This window comes from Lasiosphaeria miniovina (assembly GCF_030549165.1).
Source record: "Lasiosphaeria miniovina strain SMH2392-1A chromosome Unknown B0T26scaffold_7, whole genome shotgun sequence".
Classification (NCBI taxonomy): domain Eukaryota; kingdom Fungi; phylum Ascomycota; class Sordariomycetes; order Sordariales; family Lasiosphaeriaceae; genus Lasiosphaeria; species Lasiosphaeria miniovina.
In genome coordinates this window covers 3,576,800-3,602,728 of record NW_026848226.1, presented here as the reverse complement: position 1 = coordinate 3,602,728, position 25,929 = coordinate 3,576,800, and the positions used below count along the sequence as shown (strand labels likewise).

Here is a 25,929-nt window from a genome sequence, read left to right as displayed (position 1 = left end):
GTACTTCACCTTCCTCAAAGTGACAATCCATGCTCTCGCAAAGTTCCGAAGTACCTGCCCGAGGTGGTAGGCCGTTCGGTTCGGTACAAGGCCGGTCCGATTTTTTTTCGCAATATCCATAAAATAAAATAAAATAAAATAAATCCGAATCCGAACACTTTCAAGTCCGCGCTGCCGGGTTTCCGCGCTGCCGGGTTCCCGCCCGTGATTATTATATTACGTAAGATTTCGCATCGCAACTGTAGAAAGAAAAAGTCCCCCGGCGATCCCATCCCAACAAATTCCCGAGCGAGCGTAAAGTTAAAAAAGTATAGACCCGCGTCTCCGTATCTCTCTAAACTTTGCGGCCAGAAAAAGCGACTGGCGGATAGGCGCCTGAGCACAAAGCGTCCGAAATACAGGGAATAGACAGAGACAGAGAGAAATGGCGCCCAAGATCTCGCTCAAGCTCTCAAACAGAGTTCCTAGGAAGCCTATCCGCAAGCTCCCCGCGACGGTCGAGCTGCCCCGCGATGCCACGGTCGAAGAAACCAAGATCCTGATTGCCCGGCAGGCGGGCATCAGCGACTACAACCGCGTCGGGCTGTACGACCCCACGACCAAGAAGACGCTCAAGAACCGCCTCGGGCTGGTCCGTGATGAGACCAACGTTATGTCGGCGGGCGAGCTGGTCGTGAAGGACCTTGGTACGGTTTTTCTTTCCTGTCTCCCCGTCCTTGCTCTCTCTCTGTCCAGGGGGAAATTGACGCTTTCATACCCATAATCCAAGCCAGCACATGCTAACCAGACCAAATACAGGCTTGCAGTTTGCGTGGCGCACCGTCTTCGTGATTGAGTACGCCGGCCCGCTGCTCTTCCACGCCCTCTTCGCGTACCTGCGGCCGTACATCTACGCGCCCGTTTATTCCAAGGCGGCCGTCGAGGCGCCGCTGACGCAGGTGCAGTGGCTGCTGTTTGCCATGTTCCAGCTGCACTTCCTCAAGCGCGAGTACGAGACGGTCTTTGTGCACCGATTCTCGGCCAACACGATGCCGGCGTGGAACATCTTCCGCAACTCGGCCTTCTACTGGCTCATGTCTGGCCTGCTGTGCGCCCTCGACATCTACCGGCCCGGGTCGTTGTCGGAGCGGAACGAGCTCGGACCCGTCGACTACCTGGGCCTGGCCCTCTTCGTTGGCGGCGAGGCCTGCAACTGGATCGTGCACCAGCATCTGGCCAGCCTGCGCAAGCCCGGCGGCACCGAAAAGGGCATCCCCAACTGCATCGGCAGCAGCCTCGTCACCTGCCCCAACTACATGTTTGAGGTCACCGCTTGGGTGGGCGTCATTCTCATCAGCCGCAGTGTCACAGTCGTCGCCTTCATCTGCTATGGCATCTACTACATGCGCCTGTGGTCCCGCGGCAAGGAGAAGGCTCTGCGCAACGAGTTTGGCGACCGCTACAAGAAGAAGCGGTACACGATGCTTCCCGGACTCATCTAACGGATCTTGCGTTGAGAGATGTTGGCGTTGCTGTTGTGTCTTGCGTTCGATATATAGCATAGAGATAGCGAGCGTGTGTATGTTTCCGTGTAGCCAGCCTCTAGACTGGGTTATGGACGCTGGGATGTAAAAACAAGAATCCGCTTTTCTTAAGCCAAACTAAACCGACGTTACCTGGTATATCGTTCGTGTCGTCGTGACGTGCAGGGGACAAGCAAAAAACGCCGCGTTCCCATATCGCAATCATAATGTCACAGGTGTGACAGCAGGTCCGTCGTTGATAGGACCGGACTGCGGCGGAGACAGTGGCAACGGTACCGACTCGGGTTGGACGAATAGGGGCGGCTTGGCCTCGACACTTGTCGATAACGTCTCCTAAGTAACTTCTGTTCCGACTCCTGCACCGTCATCGGTGGATGTAGACGCAGAAGCAGCGGGCACCACCTCCTGCCCTTGGTCTCGCCCCGGCTGTCGCTGCTCCTGCTGCTCCACGGCCTTACCTTTACCAGGCACCTGGCCAGCCGCCTCGTGATCGTCCACCATGGCGACATCGCCGTCACCATCCACGTCGCCATCCCGGCGTCCGCCGTCCCCTTCGTCGCCCGACTCGCTCCGCGACCAGCTCCCACTCCCACTCCAGCTCCCACTGCCGCTCCCGCTCCCCTCCCTGACCAGGCGCAGCGTCTCCTCGACAATAAGAAACTCGCGCTCGAGCATCTCGGCCCAGTTCTGCACGTTGCCAATCTCCTTGACCTTGCGGGTGTGGTCGGCGGCGAGGCGGGTGAGCTTGTCATTCTCGCGGCGCAGGGCATCGGCAGCGCGCGACACGTCGCGCTCTTGACGCTCGATAGCCGCGTTGTTGGCGTGCAGTAGCGCGCCGCGGCCCTGTAGCTCGCGGTCGAGCATGTTGCCGAGCGATGCCACGACGGCGGTGCGCGCCTCGTCGATCTGCCTCTGCGTGCTCGGCGACGGCAGTGTTGGGTTGAGCAGGCTGTTGGTTCTGGTGCTGGTGCTGCTGGCGCCCCCGCCCCCGCCGGCGCCCTGGCTTAGGGAACTGCTGCCGGCCGTAGTAGCATAGTGGTGTGGGTGGTGAGGGAGAGGTGGGAGCCCGGGGAGGAGCTGCGGTTGCGCCGACGAGGAGACGGACGAAGGAGCGGTCGAGGAGGATGGCTGTTGCTGCTGCTGGGGTGGGAGGAAGGGCAGGCCAGACGGCGATGACGAGAGGAGAGACAGCGACGATGGTCGTGGGGTGGTCACCGACGTGGCCGTCGTTGCGGGGGAAGAGATGGACGTGCTACCGCCAGCTGTGGTACTTGTCACGGACGGAGGTGCCGGTTGTGGGGGGGTTATTGTAGCTGAAGGGGCATTCGCTGTAAAGAAGGAAGACATGATGCGGGGTGAATTCAGGAGGGACCGCTTGGGGAAGTGGGCATCGACGTAGCCAATACGTTGGCCAAAGTAGTTCTAAGTATGCATCGAGACCTCAGTTCGAGCTTCTTTGCCTTCAGATAGTAGATGGACGCAAGCCATCGTTGCGCTGAAAGCTGCACGGGGTCCCCAGAAGATGCGGGGAGGGGAGGTTGGCATGGAGGTGCGGGGGCGGGGTTGATGATTGGCCCGGGAATATGAAACGGAACCTGACCGTAGGTACGGATTGCATCCACGAATTTGCCAGGTCGTAATTTACCACTTTTTACCACATCATCATCTGGCCTATACCTTTCCACTGCAACGAACCTTCAACTACTAAAAAAACCATCGTCGGCGCCGCTGATAGGGCCGTTGACGACTCCGTTAACGACGTGGAATACAACATGTTGCCTGCAAAGCCCTTACTTGAATGTCCTCGCGGTTGCCGTACTGGAAGCAACAGACTCTTAGCCATTCCATGTTATGTTCGAGCCTGTAGAAAAAGCAGTTGCAAAACTCTATTACAGTTACTTCGCTTAAGAAATAACGCCTCCATAGCCGAATATGCTGTGTCATGTATGATCCCAAAGCTCCATGCAATGCACAACCTTCTCAGCCCAAGACAAAAAGCACCATGGCTCCAGATCCAGTAAAGCTCCCTCCCATATACATATTATGATATCTTTCTACAGCCATTGCCCAAGACGACCACCCAGTCAGAAGTTGAAACGCCAAAGAAAGTCCAACATTGACGCCCAGAAATCGTGGGGTGCAGCATCCAATCCCGAGCACATATCTGCACTGCAGGGGAACGGTGCACTTCAGGGTCCTTTATCTAGAAGGCCCTCACCTAGGAGCCAACTTTGCCCCCATAGTTGACCCGGAGAGGTAGAGAACCGAGCGGGCCTGGGCCAGGGCTAAGAGCCGAAGAAGGCGTGAGGATGCCGTCTTGCGAAGAAATAGTGCTGCTCATAGAATTTAGACTCGCCGTCGACGTCGAATTCATAGTTCCAGTCCGCGACATTGAGATCCCACCCATCGAGATCAGGGCATCGGCTCTTTCGAAAACGTTGCCCGTGAACGCGGCGGCGAAGGAAGCGCTCTGCGGTGTCGACGGGACAGTTGCCTGCACGGCGGGACCCAAAGCCGCACTCTGTGGTGTCATGGGGAGAGGTACAGGCGTATTGGATTGGGTACTGTAGGGGCTTGAAATCATGACGTCCAAGCCAGCCTGGCCGGCATAGTAAGCCCAGGGCGACGAATGCATAAGAGCGGCAGTCTCCTTCAGGCTCTGTTGGATGGTGTGCAGCCTCATCTTGATATCGGGCGGGAGCATGATGTCCTTCTGGAGCTGCTTCATCTTCCCGACGAGCACGTAATATGCCTCGACGAAATTGTGGCAAAGTATCCAGAAGGACGCCTGGGTGCGGATGCCGGGCTCCTTAAGCTTGATCGACGACAGTTTCCCCTTCAAGAGCTCGGTCTGCTGGATAAAGGATGCGCACTTAAACATTAGAGCTTTCCAACACTGTACAACATGGTCAGATGCTCTCTGAGCCATGGCGTTGCGCATGTATGCATTAAGTTGTGCATTCAAGGACGGCAGAACACGCATAGCGAGATCTGTCGACTTTTGAAGGGACAAGAATATCCTCTCGAATACGGCATCTTCCTCAGTAAAGTCGGCCGACAATCCGCGGCCGCCAGACGTGCTGGACGATATGAACGAGTCTCCAGACCGTGGTGTGGCAGCACTTATCGCTACCGTCCTACCAGTCCCGTTGATGTATGACATGGGAACGTCGGTGGCAACGCGCAGATTGCTCGGGTTATACACCAGGGTGCCGTTGCGAGACCTGCCATTCGCGGTGACGCGATCGGCAATTGGAGTAGCCGAATTTTCCCGGGATAGGGGGCGCAAAGTGTCTCCAAGATCAGACCGAGAGGGGCCGCGACGTAGGGTGTTGTCCGAAGGGACTTGGGAGCATGTGACACGCAGCTCCATAATACTATTATAAAGCTGGGTCAGTAGGGTACGAATATACCGTGGGTCGCCATTATCGAGGAAGAGATCAACATTGCTCATTAATAGAGCGCACACGTGGGTGTAAGCATTGACCAGTGTGATGCACGCTCTCTGGACATTTTCGTTCTCTCTTGTACCGTACTCGTCGACTGGGTCATGCTTTTGGATTTCAATTTCCAATTGCTCGACGTGCGCATTGGTGTTGTAGAAGACGATTTCCAGGTTCGAGCGCCGTGCGGTGCCGTCGTCGGCAAGACTCATAAGCATTTGGATCATCGGATGGATCTGAAAGATGGAGTAAATGATTCCCTTGGCGGCTTCTATTATCGGATCCACAACCTTTGACTCGGGCCTGCGTTCCGGAAGGATAGAGAGCCGGCGGAAATAGACGGGCCGGTGCGAAGATGCATCGGCCGGGCTTGCCGGATTCGGGCTTTTGACTTGCATATGAGTTCCGCTCCCCTGCATCGCCGACCCATGACTCAGGCCGCGGTAATGGCTAAAGCGGTTGTTGGCCTCTGTCTCATCGAGCGTGCTGAGTTCTGAGGGTTTCTTGGAGACAATGCCCATACGCCTCGATCTGCTCTCGGCCCGATCTCGGCTTGAAGTCTGGATCGTTGTTTCAGAATTGCTGCGAACACGCTCGTTGGGGTTACCAATGGTGAGTGGCATGACGCCTGGTCTGCGTTGCGCTGTGTTCTGCTGCGAGAGACCCCGGTAGTGAGACCGTGTTGGAATTGGCGGGGCCCGAGGGAGTGCGGGCGACCGGAGGTCGTGAACGTCGTTCCCGTTGACCCGGATAGGGAATCGCCCACTGAAAACGCGCTTGATGGTAGGCCGTGGGGTTTCGGTGCCTTCTGCGGGCTCCTCGCCCGGCGAGTCAGCGTCCGCTCGCCCATTGAGGCTGAGAGCCTTTTGCTTCAGAAATTTTTTTATATGTGTCGTTATGGAAACTTCTGTCATTTCGAACTCCTTCAAGACATCGTTTTGTATAGTTGCAGCCTGCACCTGCAGAACTTCGGGTGGAGGAAACACGAGCGGGTTGCCTTCTAATTTAATAACGGACAACGACGGCATGTCTGCTAAGCAAAGGGGGAGTTCAGAGATCTGGTTCTTTGGTATCGAAAACACCTTCAAAGATGACAGCTTGACGATCTCTGGCGGAAGAGTCTGCAGCAAGTTCCGCCCCAGATCCAGGATTTCAAGTGATTTGAGATTGCACAGCTAACAGAAAAACACAGTCAGCCTGGTGTTGCCGGGGATGTCATGGGGCTGAGGCAGCACTCACAGCAAGGGGAAATTCCTTTATCCTGTTCTGTCTGACGTTGAGGTACCGGATCGAGGTGCACTCAGCGAACCTGGTTGGGAATGTCTGCAAATAGTTGTGCGACAGCGCAAGCCTGACGGGCAAGTAGAGCATTAGATAAATAGTCCAAGAGAGGGAGGGATAGTTTATAGACCCTACCGCTCTAATTCATCCTTAATTACGTCGACGATTTCGTCGGGCAGCTTCAGGATCTTCTTCCTACTCAAGTCAATAGTGAGACCAGGCTTGAGGCTGTTGCTGACTCCGCTCGCCTCGGCGGCTTTTGCTTCATTGTCGTGAGCGACTTTCATTGCCTCCCTCGCCAGAGCGATAACCTGGCTAGAGGAGAGAGGTGCCGACGCCGATAGATTCGAGTTAGAGGGCACATCTCGCAGGCTAGGCATCGGGGGCGGAGCTGGAGGATTCGCTAGGGCAGCGGCCGCGAGAGCCCGTCGTGCTTGGGCTGGGTTGTCGGGCAAGCCCCGAGGGGCTCGTTCCATAGCCATGAAGCCCGCTCCCAAAGACTACCACACCTCTAGTCGTCAATTCAAGCAGCGGCCCGCGAAATATATGCCAGAACACGCAAGAAAAGTCGCGCCCCAGGGGCTGTTTATTCCGATTTTGTTGAGGAGAGTCTGGGCGGCTGTCGAAAGGAGTCGGTTGGGGGGAGGTTGTTCTTTGGCCAATTGGCAGCGTCGTGACTAGGGATCGAGGGACGATATCATTGCGGGCCCAATCGCGGCGTGGGCAACGGAGACGAGGGCGTGTCGAGGGCGGTAAGTGCGAGAGGCAAACAGGCAGGTGCGTTTGCGAATGACAGGAGGCCCCCTCGTGGGCGTTGGAACGCGCTCGATGGAGACGATCGACGGCGACGGCGACGGCGACGGCAATGGTGTCGAGAGCAGGGACGGCGGAGCAGTGAGCAAGGGATCAAAAATTCCTTCAGGTTTCCATTTGGGTCTGACTGCGGTTCCGTCTCGGGTGCATCTCAGGTAGCGAAAGCCCAAGATAGGGGTTAGCGTATCCGTAGAGAGGCACAGCTGGGGGTGCGAGTGCTGGCACAGAAGAGGGTCGAGCCTACAGAAGGCACGGCTAGCCGTCTCATCAGCCCAAAGGCAAGTCCAGGGTAGCTCGTCATCTGATTGGCCGCACTATGTTGTCCGGCGCGGTGCCTAGGGTGTGCATGTAACCACACCACACAAAACGACCCTTGACGGCTTAGCGCGCCGCAGAACTCGCTGTGCTGCAAGGGGCACTCGAGGGGCAGCGGAGGGCGCACGTCACAGCTACGGCCACAGCTGCCGGAAGCCTCACTTTACTGTTGCATGCGCTTCTTCAAAGCACGTGGAGTTCAACATTCTCATGGAGCGGCGCGCGGAACTCCCATGAATCCGCCCTACACTCAGCCTCTCCAGCAGCCAACTCCCAGCAGTCAATAACCTAGAATCATTCTAGCCGTCGCTAAATGTGGAGTAAGGTTGCAGGAATAATTGATGTCGGTTTCGGTCTCTTGATCGCGGCGGCTTTCTCCAAGTTCCAACCGACAATTTCCAAATTGCTGCAGCCCGCGCCGTTTCAATCTATCATCCCGCTCGCTGTTCAAGTCGGTGTTGGGAGGCCGGGATACGACACTCGATTAAGTTGCCATCTAGAGCCTCAAATATCCCCAGCCCGTCTCTTCCGGAGGGACGGACGAGCCGCAACCACCCAAAGTTCAAACTCTGCCGTGTCATCCGATTGTAGGAGGAGGATTCAAAGTTTGCCGCCGAAAATAAATAGCTTTGCTCGCAGCTGCAGGCCAGGAGCGAGAATTGCGGCGCAATCAGATTGCCTCTGTCAAGTGTGTTAGCATTTCTATGCGCAGTTAGTCTACGGGCCTGCCCGATAATTTCCAGGTTCCCCTCCATCCGTTCCGTTGCTTAGTCCGTTGCTTTGTCTTCCTGTTGTTTTGTGTTAAGTCGGTCCACGTCAGGATAAGAGGTTTCTCTGGATCTTCAAGAGACACGTTATAGCGTTCTTGTCTTTCGCCATTGTCTCGATCCCTACGGCACCTAGCTAGGTATGGGGGTGCCTTACTCACGACGGTAAGCATGGCAGGAGGCGAGTTGATTACTTGACCATTGAATTCCCGTTGTTTGCAATATTTGACAAAGAGCTCAAGACTGAATCATTGCACGGATATCCGTATAAATCAAAGGACAAATACCTACTTGAGCAGCTAGCATCGGTTTTCATGCTTTACATAGTATGTAGCCAGTTAATATTAAGCCTCAAAACCCCTCAAGAAGAACCCGATACCGCATTGAAGTCTGTATCTCTCTTCCAAGGTTCCCAGTCAGCCAACCAGGCACACCACAAGTTTCTGGAAGCCCCCTTTCTTGGCACCAGGGTTCAGGCATCCGGGTCCTGAAACGAAACCCTTGACCCTTGTTTGCGCCGACTACGACAGGGAGTCGACCCGACACGGGTGGTGAAGCAGACTACCGTGTACGGAGTATAAAAAAAGAAAGACCCGGTCTCGTTTTTGAACCTCCTCCTGGTCGAGAAGCGGTAATAAACGTTCTATGTCCAATGCGGTAAGCTGTTTGTGTAGATGATCAATTTGGACAATGATATATCATCTAGGGAGATATAAAGGTTCTAGTCCAATCTCTAGATGTTCCTTGCTTCTCATGCCAATAATCATTCATGGATTGGACTACACAAGGTGCTTCAGTAGCTTGATAAAGTTTGCGGTCTTTGCCTTGTGTGCTATTTCAGATAACTCAGTTTCTGTCATAAATGTAAGGGCACAACTACTAGCAGAGTTATTCTTGAACACAAGTCTCATTCTTTGCGTAGGTTCCATCCAGGGCAGGATGTTTCAACGGTGGGGATGGATATTGCGTCGTTGTCCACTAACAGCTGCAAAATGCGGGGGCTGATACCGGTCGCTCATGCGCACTCCAGCTGCCAACCCAATGGATGGAAGGCCCGGCTTCAGCCTGCCAAGTTTCTTTTCTGGTCAACTTTGCACCTGCACCAGTCGAGTCCGAACATGCCACCACAACAAATGGATATGATGAATTGCGTCTTTGACTTGTTTTCCCTTGATTGTGACTGAGCGCCACTTCCCTTTTGGATGATCCCGCCCCTGAAGACAAGACGCTGCGGGTCGGAGAGCAACAACGATGTCTCTGGTGAGGTCCAACTTGTTCCTGGACATCGACTTCACTCTGCGCCGGCAGTTCAACAAGGAATCATTTAGGTATGGCATGCTCCCTGGGCCTATATTTTTCTCATAGCTGTGGTTGCTGATATTTTGAGCTTGGCAGACCATTTCAGCGCGAGATCATACTCGCCGCGCTTGAAGGCTACGATGTTTTTGTCCAGGCAGCGACTTCGTTTGGAAAGAGTCTTTGCTTCCAACTCCCGGCTGTGGTTGATCGCGGAAGTAAGTCAGAGTTCGTGACTGTAAACTGTAAACTATATCATCTCCTGTTATTTTGACCAGAGAATGAAACTAAAGGCGAGGCTTATAGTCACAATTGTCATATCTCCGCTTCTGAGCCTCATGGTAAGCCTCTGCCTCCCGAGAGACCACCTCGGGATATTGCCTAATAGCTACATTAGATGAACCAAGTAGAGGCACTTCGTGCTGCCAACGTAGATGCACGCACGCTGAACAGCAACACGCCCATGGCCGAGCGGGACTATATCTACCAGGACCTGGCTACGGGCCATCCCCTGACGCGGCTGCTGTACGTGACCCCCGAGCTATGCTCAGGCGAGCACTTCCGTAAGCGGCTGAAGCTGGTACACGAGCAGCAAGAGCTGGCGCGCATTGCCGTCGACGAGGCACACTGCATATCGGAGTGGGGTCACGACTTCCGGAAGGACTTCAAGCGGCTGTCATGGTTCCGCGAGACGTTCCCAGACGTGCCCATCATGTGCCTGACGGCGACAGCCAACGAGCTGGTGCGGCAGGATGTGCTCTCGACGCTGGGGCTGGGGCAGCTCAACCGGGGCGGCGGCGGCGGCGGCGGCGGCGGCAGCCGGCTCAAGACCTTTACCACGACGGCACACCGACCCAATCTTCACCTCGAGGTGCGCTTCACCAGCGACGAGGCCAACGATCGGTACGACGACTTCGTGACATGGCTACAGAACGTGTACGCGCGACGAACGGCCAACGAACGGCGGGCGGAGCTTGAAGCCGCTGGAGACCGCGTCGATAATGTACCCGGCATCATCTACACCATCTCGCGCGATGAGTGCGAGTCCTTGGCCGCGGCTCTACGCAATGACGGCATTGGCGCCCGCCCCTTCCACGCCAAGTTGTCTCGAGAGGCCAAGGAGGAGACACTGGCTCAGTGGATTGCCGGGAATCCTGGCTACGCCATCATCGTGGCTACGACGGCTTTCGGCATGGGCATCGATAAGGACAACGTCCGCTTCGTCGTGCACTGGCGCCTGCCCAAGTCGTTTGAGGGATATTACCAAGAGGCGGGGCGCGCCGGCCGCGACGGCAATGCTAGCTACTGCTTCCTGTACTACAGCCGCGAGGACCGCGATCGCGTCTGCAACCTGGTGACGCGGGACGCTGGCGGCAAGGACGGGAGCGGAGCCCCCATCAGTGCTAACGGGCGGGCGAGGCTTCAGAGCCTAAACAAGCTCGTCGCCTACTGCGAGAACACCAGCTCCTGCCGCCACGCTGCTGTCTGTGCCTATTTTGGCGAGACGCAGGTCCCCGAGTGCGACTATGCGTGCGACTGGCACAAGGACCCGCACGACCTCAAGAGAAGGATGACGAAAGGCCTGGCCAGCGAGGAGTGGGTCAGCACACAGAGGGAGGAGGGCAGATACGACGAGTACCACTGGAGCGAGTAAAGGACTCGTTGGAGATGTGGTGTTTCTCCTTCATTCTTTCAGGTCCATTGAGATTTAGGCATTATGATACCCGGAAATGCGAGTTATTGTTATTTTACAAATGATGATGCTACAGGCTAGAGGTCGCCAACAAGTTTCAGGTGTCTTGTGCATGGTATAAGCCTCCCAGAGCGTTACCAGGCTGCTGCGCCACGGTAAGCTGCCAAAGGCCAACGTACACCGACAACAGGTAGCGACGTAGCGGGTATACGATATGTAATCGGAACATGTTCGATGCGCATGGGCGAACGCTACAATTCGTCCTTTGGCGGCACTGGCTTCGGTTTCTTTTTGGTCCGTTTCGCAGTTGCCGAGTTTATCGCTGCTTTCTTTCTGTTTTTTTCTTTCTTTTGGTCATCAACGCTCAAATCTTCAACATCCGGTTCAAAGGGAGGTCCTTCGGAGGTTAGCCATGGCTCCTCCTTGATCCTTTCTTCAAAGTTCCGCTGCCACATGAGCCACACGATCCCCTGCGTCAGGCTGTCGGACAGGTCGTCCAGCTTCTGTGCCTTGGGCGGTTTGGCGCCTTCTTGTGCAGAAGGCGACTCGGAAGCCCCAATTTCGGCCTTGTGCTTGGCTCCTATTCGCTTCGGCTTATCGGGCTTCCCCAGCACGGCCTTGGACATCTGCTGCCGGACGTCCTCGGTCGTCGGCTCAACCACCCCCGCACGGATCCAGTCTTGCAGGATGCTCATCTTGCGCTTCTTGATATTCACGCTCTTTTCCGGCAGGGAGTCGGGCTCGACGGCGGCCTCGGCGTCAAGCTCGCGGTCCAGATAAGACCCGACTCGATGCGACAGAATGGGAATGATGGCGCCTGCGTCAAAGGCGCCGGCGCCGTCGCCTCGCTGCTGCTGCTGCTGCGTCACCAGGATGCCGTACAGTATGGACTCGAGACTGTTCACGCGCAGCGTCCACTCGGTGACGGCCGCGGACCCGCTGCTGCGGTTGCGCTGCCGCTCGATCAGCACGTGCGTTGGCTGCAGCGGCAGCAGCCGGTCGTTGACCAGCTTCAGCGCCAGTTTCGACAACGACTCCGGGTCGAAGACGGCCGCCTGCGTGGTTCCGGTCGCGGCCAACGCCTGGGCCTCGGCCTCCTGGGCGAGGTCCACGACCTTCCATTCGTGGACCAAGACCTTGAGCCGGCCGGGCCACTGCGGTGTCTCGCTGTGTCTTTGTGTGGAGAGTTTGGTCCATGTGATGAGGCTATAGGCAAAGTTCTTGATGCCCAGGTCGATGCTAAGGATGCGCGCGTTCGCCGGCACAGGCGTGAATTTCCTGGCTGCGTCTCGCAGCCGGAGAACCAATTCGCTCTTGATCCCCCCGACTGGCAGGCCGGATTCTACAGCTGTCGATCTTAGTGCCTTTAATTGTAGCTGTGGTGGTTTTCTGACCAAGACCATTTTTCCTCCCTCCTGTCTCTATTTTCTGTTTTTTTTGTCGTTGTTGTCCCCTAAATAGTTCGACTTTTTGATTAACCAACTCCCAAAGAGTATTGGTCCGCTGTCACCTCGCGTTGATACTTGACCCGATCCCCGTGCTTGTCTGGCATCGAGGTCGAGAAAAGGTTCCCTCCACGTGAACCGATCGTTGCGACGCCATCAAATCTGAGAAAGATCCAGCCAATGGGAAGATTAAACATCTCCAGCCAATGGTAGCTCGCACCCAATTTGTCAACATCTATCCCTGCAATGACGCAGGCTGCTGCGGGCCGCGGGTTGCTTAGTTCAGCGCGTTGGGACAGCGTCGGTTCTGCTTCCCCAGTCGGCATTCCTCTGCGTGAAAATAGTAAGCAAACCCGACATGTCCACGGCTTGGCTGGGTTCTAGCAAGTAAGGTGGATAGAAGAAGCGAGGGCCCAGAATCCATCTAGGCATGGAGAGTCAATGTGCAAGCGACAATTTGGAATTTTCCTCGCTTTAGTACACTACTGTAATCCGTATCGGTTAGTGGTAAAGCTGGCCGTCTGTCAGCAACTATTAGCTACAACTGAGGGAACCTTTGACTCTGCGCTGTCGCAAACAGCGTTCGGAATTTGTCAACCAGCCCGCAGCCCACAGCCCAGCCCACCCACCTAACCCAGTCTCGAGACGGCGCATATGCAAGGTATTTGTCGTCCAACCTTTGGCTTCTATATACCTATAAATAAGCAGTTGACCCCTCATACCCCGCGGTGCGTTCTTGTTCGAGCTCCCCTATCGCCCACCTCCCGACTTCTGTCCATGCAAGCCCTTTCTTCCATTCTTACTAGACGCCCTGTGCTCTCGTCAAGAACTGCTGCCAGTCGAATTACGACACTATCCAGACACTTCTCAGCAACTTCGCTCGCCATGGCTCCCATTTCCAAGGAGATCGATTTCCTTGTGATCGGGGGCGGTAGCGGAGGCCTCGGGGCTGCTCGTGCCGCGAGCTCCCGGTATGGAACCAAGGCCATGATTATAGAGGGCAAGCGGTTAGGAGGCACATGCGTCAATGTTGGGTAAGTAAACTGGCGAACCCACTATCCGGCTTATAGAGTCAAGGCGGGCGCTGACAGTCCCTGTTTTACAGATGTGTACCCAAGAAGGTGACCTTCAACGCCGCATTCATTGCCGAGACAGTTCACCAAGCCAAAGACTACGGCTTCAGCCTCCAGGAGACGGCGCCGTTCGACTGGTCCACCTTCAAGCACAAGAGAGATGCCTACATCAAGCGGCTGAACGGCATCTACGAGCGCAACCTGGCCAACGACAAGGTCGAGTACGTACACGGATGGGCGAAGCTGCTGTCCCGCAACCAGGTCGAGGTGACACTAGACGATGGCACCAAGGAGGTCGTCAACGCCAAGAAAATCGTGGTGGCCGTCGGCGGAAACCCCACGGCCCCGCCTGCGATTCCCGGCGCCGACTTTGGCACTAACAGCGATGGCTTCTTCGACATCGACACACTGCCCAAGAAGGTGGTGCTGGTGGGCGCGGGCTACATCGCCGTCGAGTTTGCCGGCATGTTCAATGCGCTAGGCGTCGAGACACACCTGTTCATCCGGTACAACACCTTCCTGCGCAGCTTCGACCCCATGATCCAGGAGACCGTGACCAACGAGTACGAGCGGCTGGGCGTCAAGGTCCACAGGAGCACCAATCTGGACCAGGTTCTGAAGGACGAGGCGTCGGGCAAGCTGACGGTGCACTACAAGGGGGCGAAGGGCGAGGGCTCCGTGGCGGATGTTGACCACCTAATATGGGCGATTGGGCGCACTCCGGCGACGAGCGGCATCGGGCTCGAGGAGGCCGGCGTGAAGCTCAACGAGAAGGGCCACGTCGTGGTGGACCAGTACCAGAACACGAGCGTCGAGAACATCTACGCGCTCGGCGACGTGTCGGGCGAGGTCGAGCTGACGCCGGTTGCCCTCGCAGCGGGCCGCAAGCTGGCCGCGCGGCTGTTCGGACCCGCCGAGTTCAAGACGGCGCGCGTCGACTACACCAACATCCCGTCGGTCGTGTTTGCGCACCCCGAGGTCGGCTCCATCGGGCTCACAGAACCGCAGGCCGTCGAGAAGTACGGCCGCGAGAACCTCAAGATTTACAAGACAAACTTCACCGCCATGTACTACGCCATGATGGACCCCAACCAGAAGGGCCCGACGGCCTACAAGCTCATCTGTGCCGGCCCGGAGGAGAAGGTGGTCGGCCTGCATATTCTCGGCCTCGGCAGCGGCGAGATGCTCCAGGGGTTTGGAGTCGCTATCAAGATGGGCGCGACAAAGGCCGACTTCGATAGCTGCGTGGCTATCCACCCGACGAGCGCGGAGGAGCTGGTCACTCTGAGGTAAAAGAGGAAGGGGAAATGCAGGGAAAGCGCTTGAGCATGTATATCTGATATTTGATGTTGGCCATACACAATATGAATTGTTGAATTAATGACATCTCTCTGTTGCATCACATTTCTTCTCTTTGTCGATTTGCGACAACTTGTATGTGAATATCGCGTCAAAGCAGCTTGCAGACAAGAATCAGACGCCGGGCGTGGTTCATTATCCGAACTCATCCGCTTACAGAGGTAAAACATGTTGAATTCGCGGGAATCTCTGTCATAGTGCAGAGCTGTACAATCCAATCCCTGAATGTTTGTCAGCGTGATACTTTCCAAGATCCACATGGCCTTAGCATCTTACGACTCGCCGTAAAGGTTTTTCGCTAAACGAGGTAATAGCTATTTGAATTCCTATTTTGGAATCCTAGAGGTAGGTCTATTCCTTCTCTAGAAATGCCTGTCAAATGCCTTTCCTGGCCGGTGCCTTTGTTATTTTCTTTTCCTTTATAAGTGCCACGTCAACAAACATTCAGGGATTGGATTGTAAACTGAACTGAAGGGCTCCGTATCGGAAGGAATGAACGCGACCCCGCGCGCAGGGATTACGTAAGGCCATGATACCCGATTATCCCTGTCGCCTGAGCTGACTACGGCAGACCACAGCTCACAGCCGTAAAAAGTCACACCACCGAGCTCGAGCTGTTGCTCTTCGAAACGACGTCGCTGCTCTACTAGCGTTACGGCTTCCGGATTGCAGGAGAAACCTCGCAACCTCTCACACCAGACGCACATCGTTCCCCGGCTCGTTGCACCCGCAAAAGCAAATCTCCACTCTCTCAAGGTATGCATTGCGTTCATCATCTTCAATTGGAAAACCTGGCTCTCGCGCGCAATTGAGCTCTCTGGAGGAGTAGCTGGCGGGCCAGCAAAGCCGGGTCGGGTCGGGTCGGCACGACGACTTGAGAGAGAGAAGGGGTGGGGGGAGGTCGCCGGTTGGGAGGGGACGCGGATGAGGAGCGAAAACTGCAAAGACTAACCAAGCCGTATCCAACCCCTCCGAACACAGATGTTTGCCCGTACCGCTCTCCGCGCGGCTCCCCGGACGACGACCATGGCCTCGCTGGTCGCCCGCCGCGGCTTCCAGTCGACGCGCGCCCAGCTCTCGTCGCCCTACCACTACCCCGAGGGCCCGCTCTCTAACGTGCCCTTCAACACCAAGACCAGGTTCTTCGGCCTGCGCTACTGGCTGTTCTGCATCGTCGGCTTCGGGGCCCCGTTTGGAATTGCTGGTGCGTCTTTTTTTACACTCTCCCAACTCTTCTGCTCGCTTGGACTTTTCGGGAGGGAATGGTTATTCGATGGGGGTACCAAGCGGGATTTTCTCGTTGATTCTTTTTGTTGAATGCTGACGTGTGGCGTGATGACAGTCTGGCAAACCTACCGCCCTCGGTCCTAGATTGCCGTCTTGCAGGAGGGTCAAGGGGGGTCTGGTTGCGTCTTTGGACGGCGGGTCAGGCGAGAATGGTGTCTGTCTGTGTTTTTGATAAACAGGATTAGAAAGAAGGTTAGGGGGGAAAGGAGGCCGAGAACGAATGGAAGGGCCGCTCTGTACATGACACAATAACCGATAAACTCATCGACTTGGTTTCCCTTTGTGACTGCAATGACTATGGCATTTCCAGGCCCTGCTCGGAGGCAGCCGCCTCTACATTCGTGATACTAACTTCCTCTCCTATCTGTATGCCTATAGAATCAGGTCTGCTCTACAGAGAGGTCGAGCTGGCGGCTTTTAGCATTGCTGCCATGGTGTTCATGTCGTCATATGATCAGCACTTTGATAAGCAGGCCTAGGACCTACGGGGCTTTGTGGCTTGCATCTCTCATTCGTGTAGACTTGAAGATATCGAACAGACAAAACATGCATAAGGCATTCCGATTGGCAGCCAGTCCTCCTGTTGGAAGCGCATCCAGCGGTCCCTACGTGTGGGTTGGTTATGGAATGTTGCCCTCAAGTCTTCGAGGAGGGTACCTGGAGAATTTCACTGTTCTAGTTAGATAATTGTTTCTTATATAACATTATACTATTAATTCAATCATTAATACTCCACAAACAGAGAAAGCAGTGTTCTGGCCGCCGAATTTGGCTGGCGCATGCTGCCACTTTCGGCGGCTTTAACACCAAGCGCACAAGTCTCTTACAAGTACCGTTGGTGTACCTGTGTCAGAGCAGCCCTTCTAGCGCATCTCCGTCACGGTCGAAAGAGTATCTAGGTGGGTGCTTCAAGAGACAGCCCAACATAATTAATCATGGTTATGGGTACGTATTGAGGCGCGCCGCAGACTACGGCTTAAAACATGTATATGGGGGTGGCGCCCAGAACCCAGGATCCACGGATCTAAATATTCTACAAGCTCCATCTTTACCACCTGCCCCAAAATAGAATCCTACTCTAGGATGTAATCACTATCCTGGTCGCGAAGCTGCCTCTTGACTCTTTTCTCGGCTACCTTAAACCGCTAATTTTGATATAAAACGGGCATGTTAGACGGGTATCTGGACGACGGTAATCATTCGGAACCTTTAGGGAGAATTGGCGCACGGACCGTAATATCTGGGCGCCCGCTGGGGAACCGGCACCGCTGAATCTCATTACAGCATGCGCTGCAACTGGGCTGAAACAACATCTCAACCTCCACTGAACGAGTGCCATGTCAAGCATGGGAATGTGGTTATATCATAGCACATCGGCTGACCAACCCCGACACGGCATGGTCTGAGGGAAACCCACACATACACGGCCGCCTAGGCAGTCTCGAGAAAAGATCCAGCCATGGACGTGCCGCCCGTCAAACTGGCGGAGCTGCTGCGGCACCCCGACGACCTCGACAAGATCGCCGCCCTCAAGGCCGAGTTCACGCGCAAGAAGGCGGCCGTCGACTCGCAGCTGCGCAGCGGCCTGCGCGACCAGCTCGAGACGACGCAGTCGGGCATGAATGGCCTCGCCGACGGGCAGAAGACGGTGCAGCAGATCAAGGAGGAGATGATGAAGATCGACAAGATATGCTCGGGCTCCCAGAACATGATCACCGACTTTGCCACCATCAACCTCGTGTCCCAGGCCCACCGCAACTTTGGTGCCGTCGAGGCCATGCGCCGCAACCTAGAAATTTTCAGCGACCGCCTGAACGGCGTGCTCGAGATGCTGCGCCAGGACGACGCCGACGCCGAGAACATGCCCAACCTGCTCGCCATCCACTACGAGCTGACGCAGCTGCGCAACATCCGCGATGACGCCATCGAGCAGATCCAGCGCGGCGACGACCCGAGCCTGCAGTCCACGCTCGAGGACTACTTTGAGCGCCTGGACAGCGCCGTCAAGTGGTTTGACGAGCACATCACCCTGATCGCTCAGAGTCTTATCAATCTGGTGGTCGACGACAATAATAGTCTTGTGGTCCGGTTCGCGCTGGTCATTGAGGCCGAAGAGAAGAGCGACCAGAGGGTCCTGGCGCTCCAGGAGGCACTGAAGGACCACAAGGAGATCGCCACGCGGTTCCAGAGCATCACGGACGGCGCAAAGACGGTGAGGGGGTACAAGGACAAGTTCCTCAACGCCATAAAGCAGGTCGGCGAGAGCCAGTTCGCCGAAAGCAGGGAGCAGTTCCTGGGAGATCCCAAGGAACTGGAGAAGAGCCTCAAGTGGTACTTCAACGACCTCAACACGGTAAGGCTAGGCATGGTGCAGCTGATGCCGAAGAAGTGGAAGATCTTCAAGACGTGGGCAACAATGTACCACGACCTTATGCACGCGTTTCTCGTGCGCCTCATCGACGACCCGCAGACGTCGTCATCACACACGCTCGAGATTGTCAGCTGGCCTGAGAAATACTACAGAAAGATGAACAAGCTCGGCTTCAAGCAGGACGAGCTCACGCCGCACGTCATCGACAACAGGGAGACAGAGCTCGTGCGCGACTTCCGCTCCCTCATCATCCGCTTCTTGGACGAGTGGATCGACCGCATATTTGTGCAGGAGAGGAAGGACTTTGCCGCACGCAACGCCGAGGGTGGCAACCTTGAGGTGGACGAATACGGCTACTTCCGGACCAAAAACTTGGTCGACCTGTGGAGGATGTTGCGGGAGCAGCTGGACGTTGCGGCCAACTCGAAGCGGGCCGACGTTGTCGAGGGCGTGGTGGATGCCATGTTCCAGAGGCTGAGGACGCGCCAGCAGGGGTGGCAAAAGATGCTCGAGGACGAGGCGGCGCGCTACGAGACGGGCAAGGTGGTGGAGCTGGACGGGTTCCAGCCCCTGCAGGACTGGCTGGTGGCCACGGCGAACGACCAGATCGCCTGCATCGACGACAGCGAGGACGGGAGCCGGCTGGGCTACCTCTCGGACTTCCAGAAGAAATTCACCGACATGGTCACGCCGCAGTACATGGAGCGGGCCGAGAGCGAGGTCATGGCGATCCGCGACGGGTACGTGGACCTGAGCACGTGGTGCATCACCAAGTTCGCGCAGCTCGTCTTCACCATCGACTTCAAGACCGTCATGCCTGACTTCTTCACGGCCAAGTGGTACACGAGCACGGCCATGGCGCGCATGGTGGCGACCTTTGAGGAGTACGTGAGCGACTACAAGCAGGTGCTGCACCACTCGCTCCTGGACATCTTCATCGAGATCTTTGCCGAGGAGCTGCTGATCCGCTACCTGTCGTCGGTGCGCAACAAGGGCGCCAAGTTCCGCCGCAGCGACAAGTTCCAAGACAAGATCTTTGACGACCTGTCGACGGCGTTTGGCTACTTCAGCAACCTGCCCAACCCGGGCGTGGGCATCTCCATCAAGGAGACGTGGCGCGTCACGGAGCCGTTCCTGCAGCTGCTGACGGTCGAGAAGGAGCAGGTGCCCGCCGTGTTCGAGGCCTTCAAGCGCGGCTACTGGGACCTGCAGATCAGCTGGGTCGAGGCCGTGCTCAGGTCGCGCGACGACTTTGATAGGAGCATGCTCAACGCCGTCAAGGCCAGGGCCGCCCAGATGGACGTCGTCCGCGGCCCCGAGACGGTCATGAGCAAGGTGAAATGAAAAAAACACGCACATGTGTCTGCTTCATGGACTTGCAATGATGTGATTTTTAACAGAAGCGAAAATTATGTAGCCTCATGTCTATACGATCTCGGTCTGAAACGGCGCTTTGCGTAAGGTTTTTTTTTCGACTCTCAATTCGCTGTCTGTGACCTGATGAAATGTGACTCGACATTGAAGGTGCTTTCAGTCTATCTTCTCTTGCCCTTCAATGATCAAGTATCGATGGCGATGCAATTCTTGGTAAGCCGTGATAGGCCTTATTACAGTAATTTTCTTTCAGTCTTTGCGGTTCATTTTTTTAATTCAATTTTCCGTGATGGGTTGGAAAACACAGGATGTGAAAACTTGTCTCGACGCTCCAAGTCTCTTGGGTGGTGGTGGTGGCGGTGGTACTGTGCGGATGCCCCACTGCCCGGGCTCCGTGATGTGGCGGTTGCTGGGCATGATGGGAACACGACCTGTGTTGTAGGTGTTGGATTATTTGAGGCTGTATACTTGGGCAGAGAGAGTGGAAGGGGAAATGCTCATGACAGCCAATTTCTTTATGGCTGAGCTGCTGCAGCCCTGAAGAGAACCTAAAACCTCTTGTCAACGGCCACCAATGAACTTGCTCCTGTACCCGAATTAGGTGGCTGCCCAGCGAACTCACCCCCAACGCTTCCGGCCACAGCTACAAAACAGCCTACGCATGATGAGCCGGAATCAAGACGCCAGAAGGGACGGCCTCCCGGTATCCGACAGCAGACACGACACACGACGGCCGCAACAACCACATTAGTTACAGCGACTACAAAGTCAATAACCGCACCACCGCCATCCGCGACTGGCTCTATGAAATCCCTTCCCAGGCCGCCGGCGGCGAGAGCCAGGCTTCGGTGATTTAGCGCATTTAAACCCCCTAAAAACACACGCAACCTTGGACCCCTAGAACAGAAGCAACAGCAACAGAAGCAAACGATTGTCAAAGATGAGCGACCATCGCAGCCACAGCCGCTGGCCCAGATACTGGAAAGTCCAGGGCATTCACCTAGGTATTCGTCAAATAGTGTCTTCCCACAAAACAGCCGTGCCAGCAAGGGTAGCAATAGTAATAGTAATAGTAATAGTGATAGCATTGCCAATCTCGCAGCCGTCCGCCAGACCATCATTGCAAACTTCAGGCGGCGCTGCATCGATCCGGGAAGGTATAGCACCATCCTGAAAGTTGACGCTGAGATCCGGCACAGAAGTCCCGACAGATGCCTGCAGTGGTGTGTGCCATTTCTCTTGTCTCTTCTTCATTCGTATTGCCCGCCTCACCACACCCAGCCCAGCCCAGCCCAGCCCCTTTAAGTCACCATAACCCCTTTTCACTCCCCACCAAACCAAACAACTACGCAGTAACTAAAAACCCCCACCCAAGCATCACGGCGCAAGGATACACCATGAAACCCCACCACAGTAAGCACTTCTTCAGTCTCTACCTACTGCCGATTTCCGAGGGGATCAGCTAACCCGAGATGACGACGCACCTCAACTCCAGCATCGTCCCGCGGCTTTCCCAGTACGCCAACACCAAGCAACCCTCCGCCACAACCAGCTCTGCCGGCCGCTCGCCAACTGCCCATCAACAGCAGCAGCAGGAGACCCCAAGCCCAAAACCTACCGGTAATCCAAGACTTTGTCTCGGTCCCCCTTTGGGAAACCAAGACAGGGGCAGAATCAGAAGCAAGCCTGCCGCGGGACTACTGACTGATGCCATATATTCGCTGGCTGGGTAGTCAGTTGATGCCGGGTAATAAATAGTCTGAACTGCCGATGAGGGAGGCAGACACACAGTTGGTCATATTTTGAGATCTCGATATTATTCATGTAATGTACAAGCGTGGAAAAATAATAAACTCAACTTCTAATGATCTCCTCCCCGTTGTGAGGCAATCTGCACACGTGCAAAATTATGTTAACAGTATACATGAGTCTGTGCCATGAGGGTTCTGTGGTGTGTTTAGTCATGCCTCCGTGTCTTGTGTCTATATGATACGAGTATGGCATTGGCGTGGCTGCGGGTGGACTGTATACTCCAGCCCGCGGATGTTTGTTAGCCCAGGACAATATCAGATAGGTAGGTATTAATGGCTTTGGGTGGTTTGGAGTTCCCCCTGGGCATGTACTTTTTCAGGCGGAGGCAGTCGCTCTTTGAACCCTTTAGACCTTGGGTACAACATCATGGAGGTCTATCTTACTAATAAAAATACGGCACCTATGCGAGGCTTTTTTTTTACTGGCTGGGATGTTTGCTATAATCTTTATTCTCTCCAGGTAAAACCACGTCAAGTATTCAGGATATGACTAGACAGGGGCATAGGTACCTACTATTCAGACTGCCAAGAAACACATACACACAAGATAACAAGGATAAAGCGGCTGTGGCCAGGCAGGCGACGTTGTAAGGAAAGTTTCAATTTGATCTCTAGGTTCTCTATGTATACAATTGTGGATATCTCTCTCTCTCGTCTTCCAAACAGGGGATTGGGTAGGTGGATAGCCACATCGGCTGCCCGGCCATGAAGTATATACGATCTAAAGAATTCTCAAATGATGGTCAATGACTATGCCTGTGGAACGCCCATTTCAGTTTTATATTTTTTTTTAAATTTTTTTTTAGATCTTGCTTTCTTTTCCATGGTTGACGAGGTGAAAAAAGTGGGTTGGAGGTAGGAAGTTATGCCCCCTGTGCTGATTGATAGGTAGGCTGATAAGAACCAATGCCCCTTAAACAGTTCTGATGGCAGCTTGTTGCTACTGCTGGCGCCCGACAGCGCCGTCAAGAAAGGTAGAAGATGAAGTCGAAGCAGCAGCAGCAGCATCGGCGGCAGTGGCAGCAGCATCCTGGCGAGGGCCGGCCGACGACAACGAGGAAGACCACTTCTCGCTCTCGCGGCGGAAGCGGCGGGTGCGTTGGTCCTCGATCCTGCGGGCCATGTCCTCCTTGCGCTGGCGCAGGGCGAGGCAGAACTTTGAGTTGGCGCGGATGCGGTCGCCCTGCCACAGGAACACGAACGGGATGGCGCACATGAGCAGGCTGATACCGCCCAGCAGGCTGCAGGCGCCCGAGATGCCCAGCCGCGTGAACATGGGCACCGTCGCCAGCGGCAGCACCGTCGCGAGCAGCGAGCGCGAGCACGACGCCGCCGCGTTGGCCGAGGCGGCGAAGATTTCGTACGCGTCTGTGAGGTAGTTTCTGTGTGTGTTGATCGCAGTCAGATCATGGACTGTGAATTGATATGAGACAAAACTTACAGCAGCGCCTGGAAGATGCACATGAACCCAATGCCAAACGGGATTCCGGCAAGCATGGGGACGAAGAAGGGCACGTCCTCGCGCGCGGTCCAGCCAAGCCAGAAGAGCGAGATCACAAACATGGGCCCGCCGATGCAGGCGAGCGGGAGGCGGCGATACTCTTCGTGGCGGGTCCACGGCGCGTCACGGTCCTGCGCGCGGCGGAGAATGGTGTCATAGGCAAAGAATATGGGAAGAGAGAGCAGGCATCCGGCTAGGATGGCGAGGTACGTCAGGCCGCAGGCGCCGGGGGAGAGCCCGTACACGCCCTGGAAGATGATGGGGAAAGCCTCGAACGTCATGTAGAAGATGGCGTAGCAGAGCGCTAGGTACGCGCAGCTCGTGTTGACAATGGACTCGAAGATGATCATGCGGACGGGGCGGGTGAGCACGACGGCGACGAGGTCTGTAAGACTGTTCTTTTCCAACTCGTGAGGAGCGACGACCCGCGCGGCTGGGTCGTGAGCACGAATGTCTCTGGCTCTGCGCAGGAGGAGAACCGGCCCGTTCGTCTCGGGGAGCAATATTAGCGGAATCAACGTGGCGCCAGCGTACATGAGCCCAATCCAGAAAGCCCATCGCCATCCAATGGTGGGCGCGCAATAGCCGGAAATGATGGGAGCGAGGAGAGGCCCAGACACAGTCATCTGTAATACATAAACCAGTCAAAACCGTTCTTCAATATGTTGGGAAACGAGTTGAACTACCATAAAAAAGAGCCCCATACTCCGGCCGCGGGTCCTTGGGTCACCGCATGTGTCGGCAATAATTCCAGGAACGATGGCAATCGGGGCGCTGGCAAACACGCCAGTCATGAGCCGGAAGACGAGAAACGCGGTCCAATCCGGGGCCAACGCGCAGGCCAGGGTGAACAGGGTGAACATTATGAATGTCCCTATGGTAAGCTTCTTCCGGCCGTATTGCTCGCTGAGAGGAGCCCACAGAATCGGTCCTACAACACCAATCTATCAGCTTGAATCCGAGCCGGCGTAGATAAAAGGCAAGGCTCACCCATGACGTATCCTGATTAAAGGTTAGCTGTGAACGTAAGAAGCATAAGTGTGTGTTGGATCAACTACTTACCGATGAGGTAAACAGATATGGGCAAGACCTTCTGCTGCTCCGACACAATCCCCCACTCGTCCATAATGAAGGGGAGTGCGTTGCTGGGCAGAGCGCTGCCCATTGTGGAGTTTACAATCAGCATCATGGTCGTGAGCAGAATGCCCGCTTTCCGCCTTCCCGACCAGTTATACGGGTTTTCGGGATCATTCTCCTCCCAGGCCAAGATCATGTCTTCCTTATCCTCGTGGTAAGTGCTGGATGCGCTGAACGAGTGGTGATTATAGGGCACCCCATTGCCAGCAGCTTCATCCCCGTACCGCGAGAAGGCGTCTTGGTTGACACCATCTTCAATTACAATGTGGCTGCAGACTCGGCAACCTGTAAAGCGTCATTAGAGGGCTAAAAGCTATGAGAGCAGGTCCTCAAACTCACGGCTTAAACCTGATTGGGGATTTTCGGCAGACTGCACTGACTCCCTCGCAGAGATAGCCCCACGATCGGCTGACCTCCCATCTTGAGCAGATTCTCGACGCTGGACATCCTCCACCTGCTCTCCTAACTCTGTGGGGTTTGACTGTTCAAGCCGGACCCAGTCTTCGCTGCGAACAGAGATACCCGACTGTCGTGACATGGCAGGCTGTCTGTTTGGGACAGAGGGTTTATTCTGGCTGTCATTTCCGTTGTTGCCGGTTTGTGAAATGTCCATGGCGGTGGAATGGGCACCGGACTGTCTAGGGGGAGGGAGGAGCGAATGAAGGGATGTATGAGGGTAGCCGCCGTCGCGAAGCCCAAGGAATGGGAAGGCTGGCTCGGGTTCGAAGACTGGAATAAAGGACGCCGCGGAAATGCCAATGAGCCTACAGCGAACGAACGAAGAACATGGGAGCCGGGCAAACAAATATGCAGTTGACAATGAGTCGGCCGGGGAAGCGCCAGCGCCTGTGCAAGTCGTTCACCGGCCATCCCACATGTGAAGGGGCACCTGCGCGCTCAGGACAGGGAACACCAAACGAGGGCGTTAGCGTCGAACAGGTAGCAGGAGGCTATGAATGTCCTTACGAACCTTAGCATGAGTGCATTGTCCGCTAATGTCGGGCCATTGGATCTGTCTTGCAAGCTGCCCGACGCAGCCGAACCAAGAAGTCGGGCTACTAAAACGATGGTGGCCCCCTAGGCTGTATTAACTTTGAACGGCGCAAGCGCGTTTGCGCTGCAGCCGTACAAGATGATCTCGAGAAGAGAGACCAGGAGGCGCCGTCATAGGGCTACGAATCCGACGAATATTATTTAGCCCCAGTTTCCGAATTAAATGGCGTTTTAGGGCGCACGATAGTCTAGGCGTAACAGCTGAGGGCTGCTCAGATGACTTGCAAGAAGAGCTGACATCGTTGACGAGAAAGACGCTTCGCCGGAGACGCTGTACTGCGAGGAGACGCAGTGTTCGGAGACTGTAATCCCTTAACTTGCACAGCAGAACCGCCGAGAGGGTTCGAATTGTAGTTGACTTTTGCTCATGCATGTGTCGGGTCTCAA

At 55.4% G+C, this 25,929-nt stretch overlaps 11 protein-coding genes across 11 annotated transcripts; 6 read left to right on the top strand and 5 right to left on the bottom strand.

The window, feature by feature from the left end:
* Positions 1-424: 424 nt before the first annotated feature.
* B0T26DRAFT_756370 (3-oxo-5-alpha-steroid 4-dehydrogenase-domain-containing protein) lies at positions 425-1,481 on the top strand (the record flags this gene model as incomplete). Its single annotated transcript, XM_060446084.1, has 2 exons — positions 425-686; positions 799-1,481. The coding sequence occupies 2 exons, from the start codon at positions 425-427 to the stop codon at positions 1,479-1,481; spliced, it is 945 nt and encodes a 314-aa protein (XP_060292051.1).
* Positions 1,482-2,033: 552 nt separating this feature from the next.
* Positions 2,034-2,465, bottom strand: B0T26DRAFT_595752 (uncharacterized protein; the record flags this gene model as incomplete). The annotated part of the gene is made up of 1 exon (XM_060435602.1): positions 2,034-2,465. A coding segment is annotated over one exon (432 nt), but the record flags the coding sequence as incomplete, so codon positions are not given.
* Positions 2,466-3,741: 1,276 nt separating this feature from the next.
* Positions 3,742-6,723, bottom strand: B0T26DRAFT_654757 (RAM signaling pathway protein; the record flags this gene model as incomplete). Its single annotated transcript, XM_060438572.1, has 3 exons — positions 3,742-6,141; positions 6,206-6,317; positions 6,383-6,723. The coding sequence occupies 3 exons, from the start codon at positions 6,721-6,723 to the stop codon at positions 3,742-3,744; spliced, it is 2,853 nt and encodes a 950-aa protein (XP_060292049.1).
* An 836-nt stretch (positions 6,724-7,559) lies between these two features.
* Positions 7,560-8,639, top strand: B0T26DRAFT_728702 (uncharacterized protein). Its single transcript, XM_060442917.1, has one exon. It carries the CDS (start codon positions 7,689-7,691, stop codon positions 8,070-8,072), a length of 384 nt encoding a protein of 127 aa, XP_060292048.1. The 5' UTR covers positions 7,560-7,688; the 3' UTR covers positions 8,073-8,639.
* Positions 8,640-9,393: 754 nt separating this feature from the next.
* Positions 9,394-11,092, top strand: B0T26DRAFT_744039 (P-loop containing nucleoside triphosphate hydrolase protein; the record flags this gene model as incomplete). The annotated part of the gene is made up of 4 exons (XM_060444348.1): positions 9,394-9,470; positions 9,538-9,656; positions 9,745-9,779; positions 9,836-11,092. 4 exons carry the CDS (start codon positions 9,394-9,396, stop codon positions 11,090-11,092), a joined length of 1,488 nt encoding a protein of 495 aa, XP_060292047.1.
* A 290-nt stretch (positions 11,093-11,382) lies between these two features.
* On the bottom strand, positions 11,383-12,534 carry B0T26DRAFT_756366 (mitochondrial resolvase Ydc2; the record flags this gene model as incomplete). Its single annotated transcript, XM_060446083.1, has 1 exon — positions 11,383-12,534. One exon carries the CDS (start codon positions 12,532-12,534, stop codon positions 11,383-11,385), a length of 1,152 nt encoding a protein of 383 aa, XP_060292046.1.
* An 819-nt stretch (positions 12,535-13,353) lies between these two features.
* B0T26DRAFT_655200 (uncharacterized protein) lies at positions 13,354-14,942 on the top strand (the record flags this gene model as incomplete). The annotated part of the gene is made up of 2 exons (XM_060438607.1): positions 13,354-13,610; positions 13,682-14,942. The coding sequence occupies 2 exons, from the start codon at positions 13,354-13,356 to the stop codon at positions 14,940-14,942; spliced, it is 1,518 nt and encodes a 505-aa protein (XP_060292045.1).
* A 1,047-nt stretch (positions 14,943-15,989) lies between these two features.
* Positions 15,990-16,379, top strand: B0T26DRAFT_655915 (uncharacterized protein; the record flags this gene model as incomplete). The annotated part of the gene is made up of 2 exons (XM_060438671.1): positions 15,990-16,212; positions 16,351-16,379. 2 exons carry the CDS (start codon positions 15,990-15,992, stop codon positions 16,377-16,379), a joined length of 252 nt encoding a protein of 83 aa, XP_060292044.1.
* A 1,375-nt stretch (positions 16,380-17,754) lies between these two features.
* B0T26DRAFT_756363 (exocyst complex component Sec6-domain-containing protein) lies at positions 17,755-20,010 on the top strand (the record flags this gene model as incomplete). The annotated part of the gene is made up of 1 exon (XM_060446082.1): positions 17,755-20,010. The coding sequence occupies one exon, from the start codon at positions 17,755-17,757 to the stop codon at positions 20,008-20,010; it is 2,256 nt and encodes a 751-aa protein (XP_060292043.1).
* Positions 20,011-20,319: 309 nt separating this feature from the next.
* On the bottom strand, positions 20,320-21,458 carry B0T26DRAFT_480949 (uncharacterized protein). Its single transcript, XM_060435269.1, has one exon. The coding sequence runs from the start codon at positions 21,207-21,209 to the stop codon at positions 20,589-20,591; it is 621 nt and encodes a 206-aa protein (XP_060292042.1). The 5' UTR covers positions 21,210-21,458; the 3' UTR covers positions 20,320-20,588.
* Positions 21,459-22,616: 1,158 nt separating this feature from the next.
* B0T26DRAFT_480642 (major facilitator superfamily domain-containing protein) lies at positions 22,617-25,298 on the bottom strand. The gene is made up of 6 exons (XM_060435268.1): positions 24,829-25,298; positions 24,415-24,774; positions 24,343-24,354; positions 24,039-24,283; positions 23,293-23,978; positions 22,617-23,233 (listed from the first exon to the last, which is right to left on the bottom strand). Exons 1-6 carry the CDS (start codon positions 25,100-25,102, stop codon positions 22,792-22,794), a joined length of 2,019 nt encoding a protein of 672 aa, XP_060292041.1. The 5' UTR covers positions 25,103-25,298; the 3' UTR covers positions 22,617-22,791.
* Between the last annotated feature and the right edge of the window lie 631 nt (positions 25,299-25,929).

What these genes read in the sequence shown, in the direction of transcription:
- B0T26DRAFT_480642 (XM_060435268.1), bottom strand. Translation starts at nt 25,102, where the DNA reads ATGGACATTTCACAAACCGGCAACAACGGAAATGACAGCCAGAATAAA. An exon ending in GTATGGGGCTCTTTTTTATG is followed by an intron (nt 23,979 to 24,038) that starts GTAGTTCAACTC and finishes TATGTATTACAG; the next exon opens with ATGACTGTGTCTGGGCCTCT. An exon ending in TGCATCTTCCAGGCGCTGCT is followed by an intron (nt 23,234 to 23,292) that starts GTAAGTTTTGTC and finishes CAACACACACAG; the next exon opens with AAACTACCTCACAGACGCGT.
- B0T26DRAFT_728702 (XM_060442917.1), top strand. Translation starts at nt 7,689, where the DNA reads ATGTGGAGTAAGGTTGCAGGAATAATTGATGTCGGTTTCGGTCTCTTG.
- B0T26DRAFT_480949 (XM_060435269.1), bottom strand. Translation starts at nt 21,209, where the DNA reads ATGGTGCTATACCTTCCCGGATCGATGCAGCGCCGCCTGAAGTTTGCA.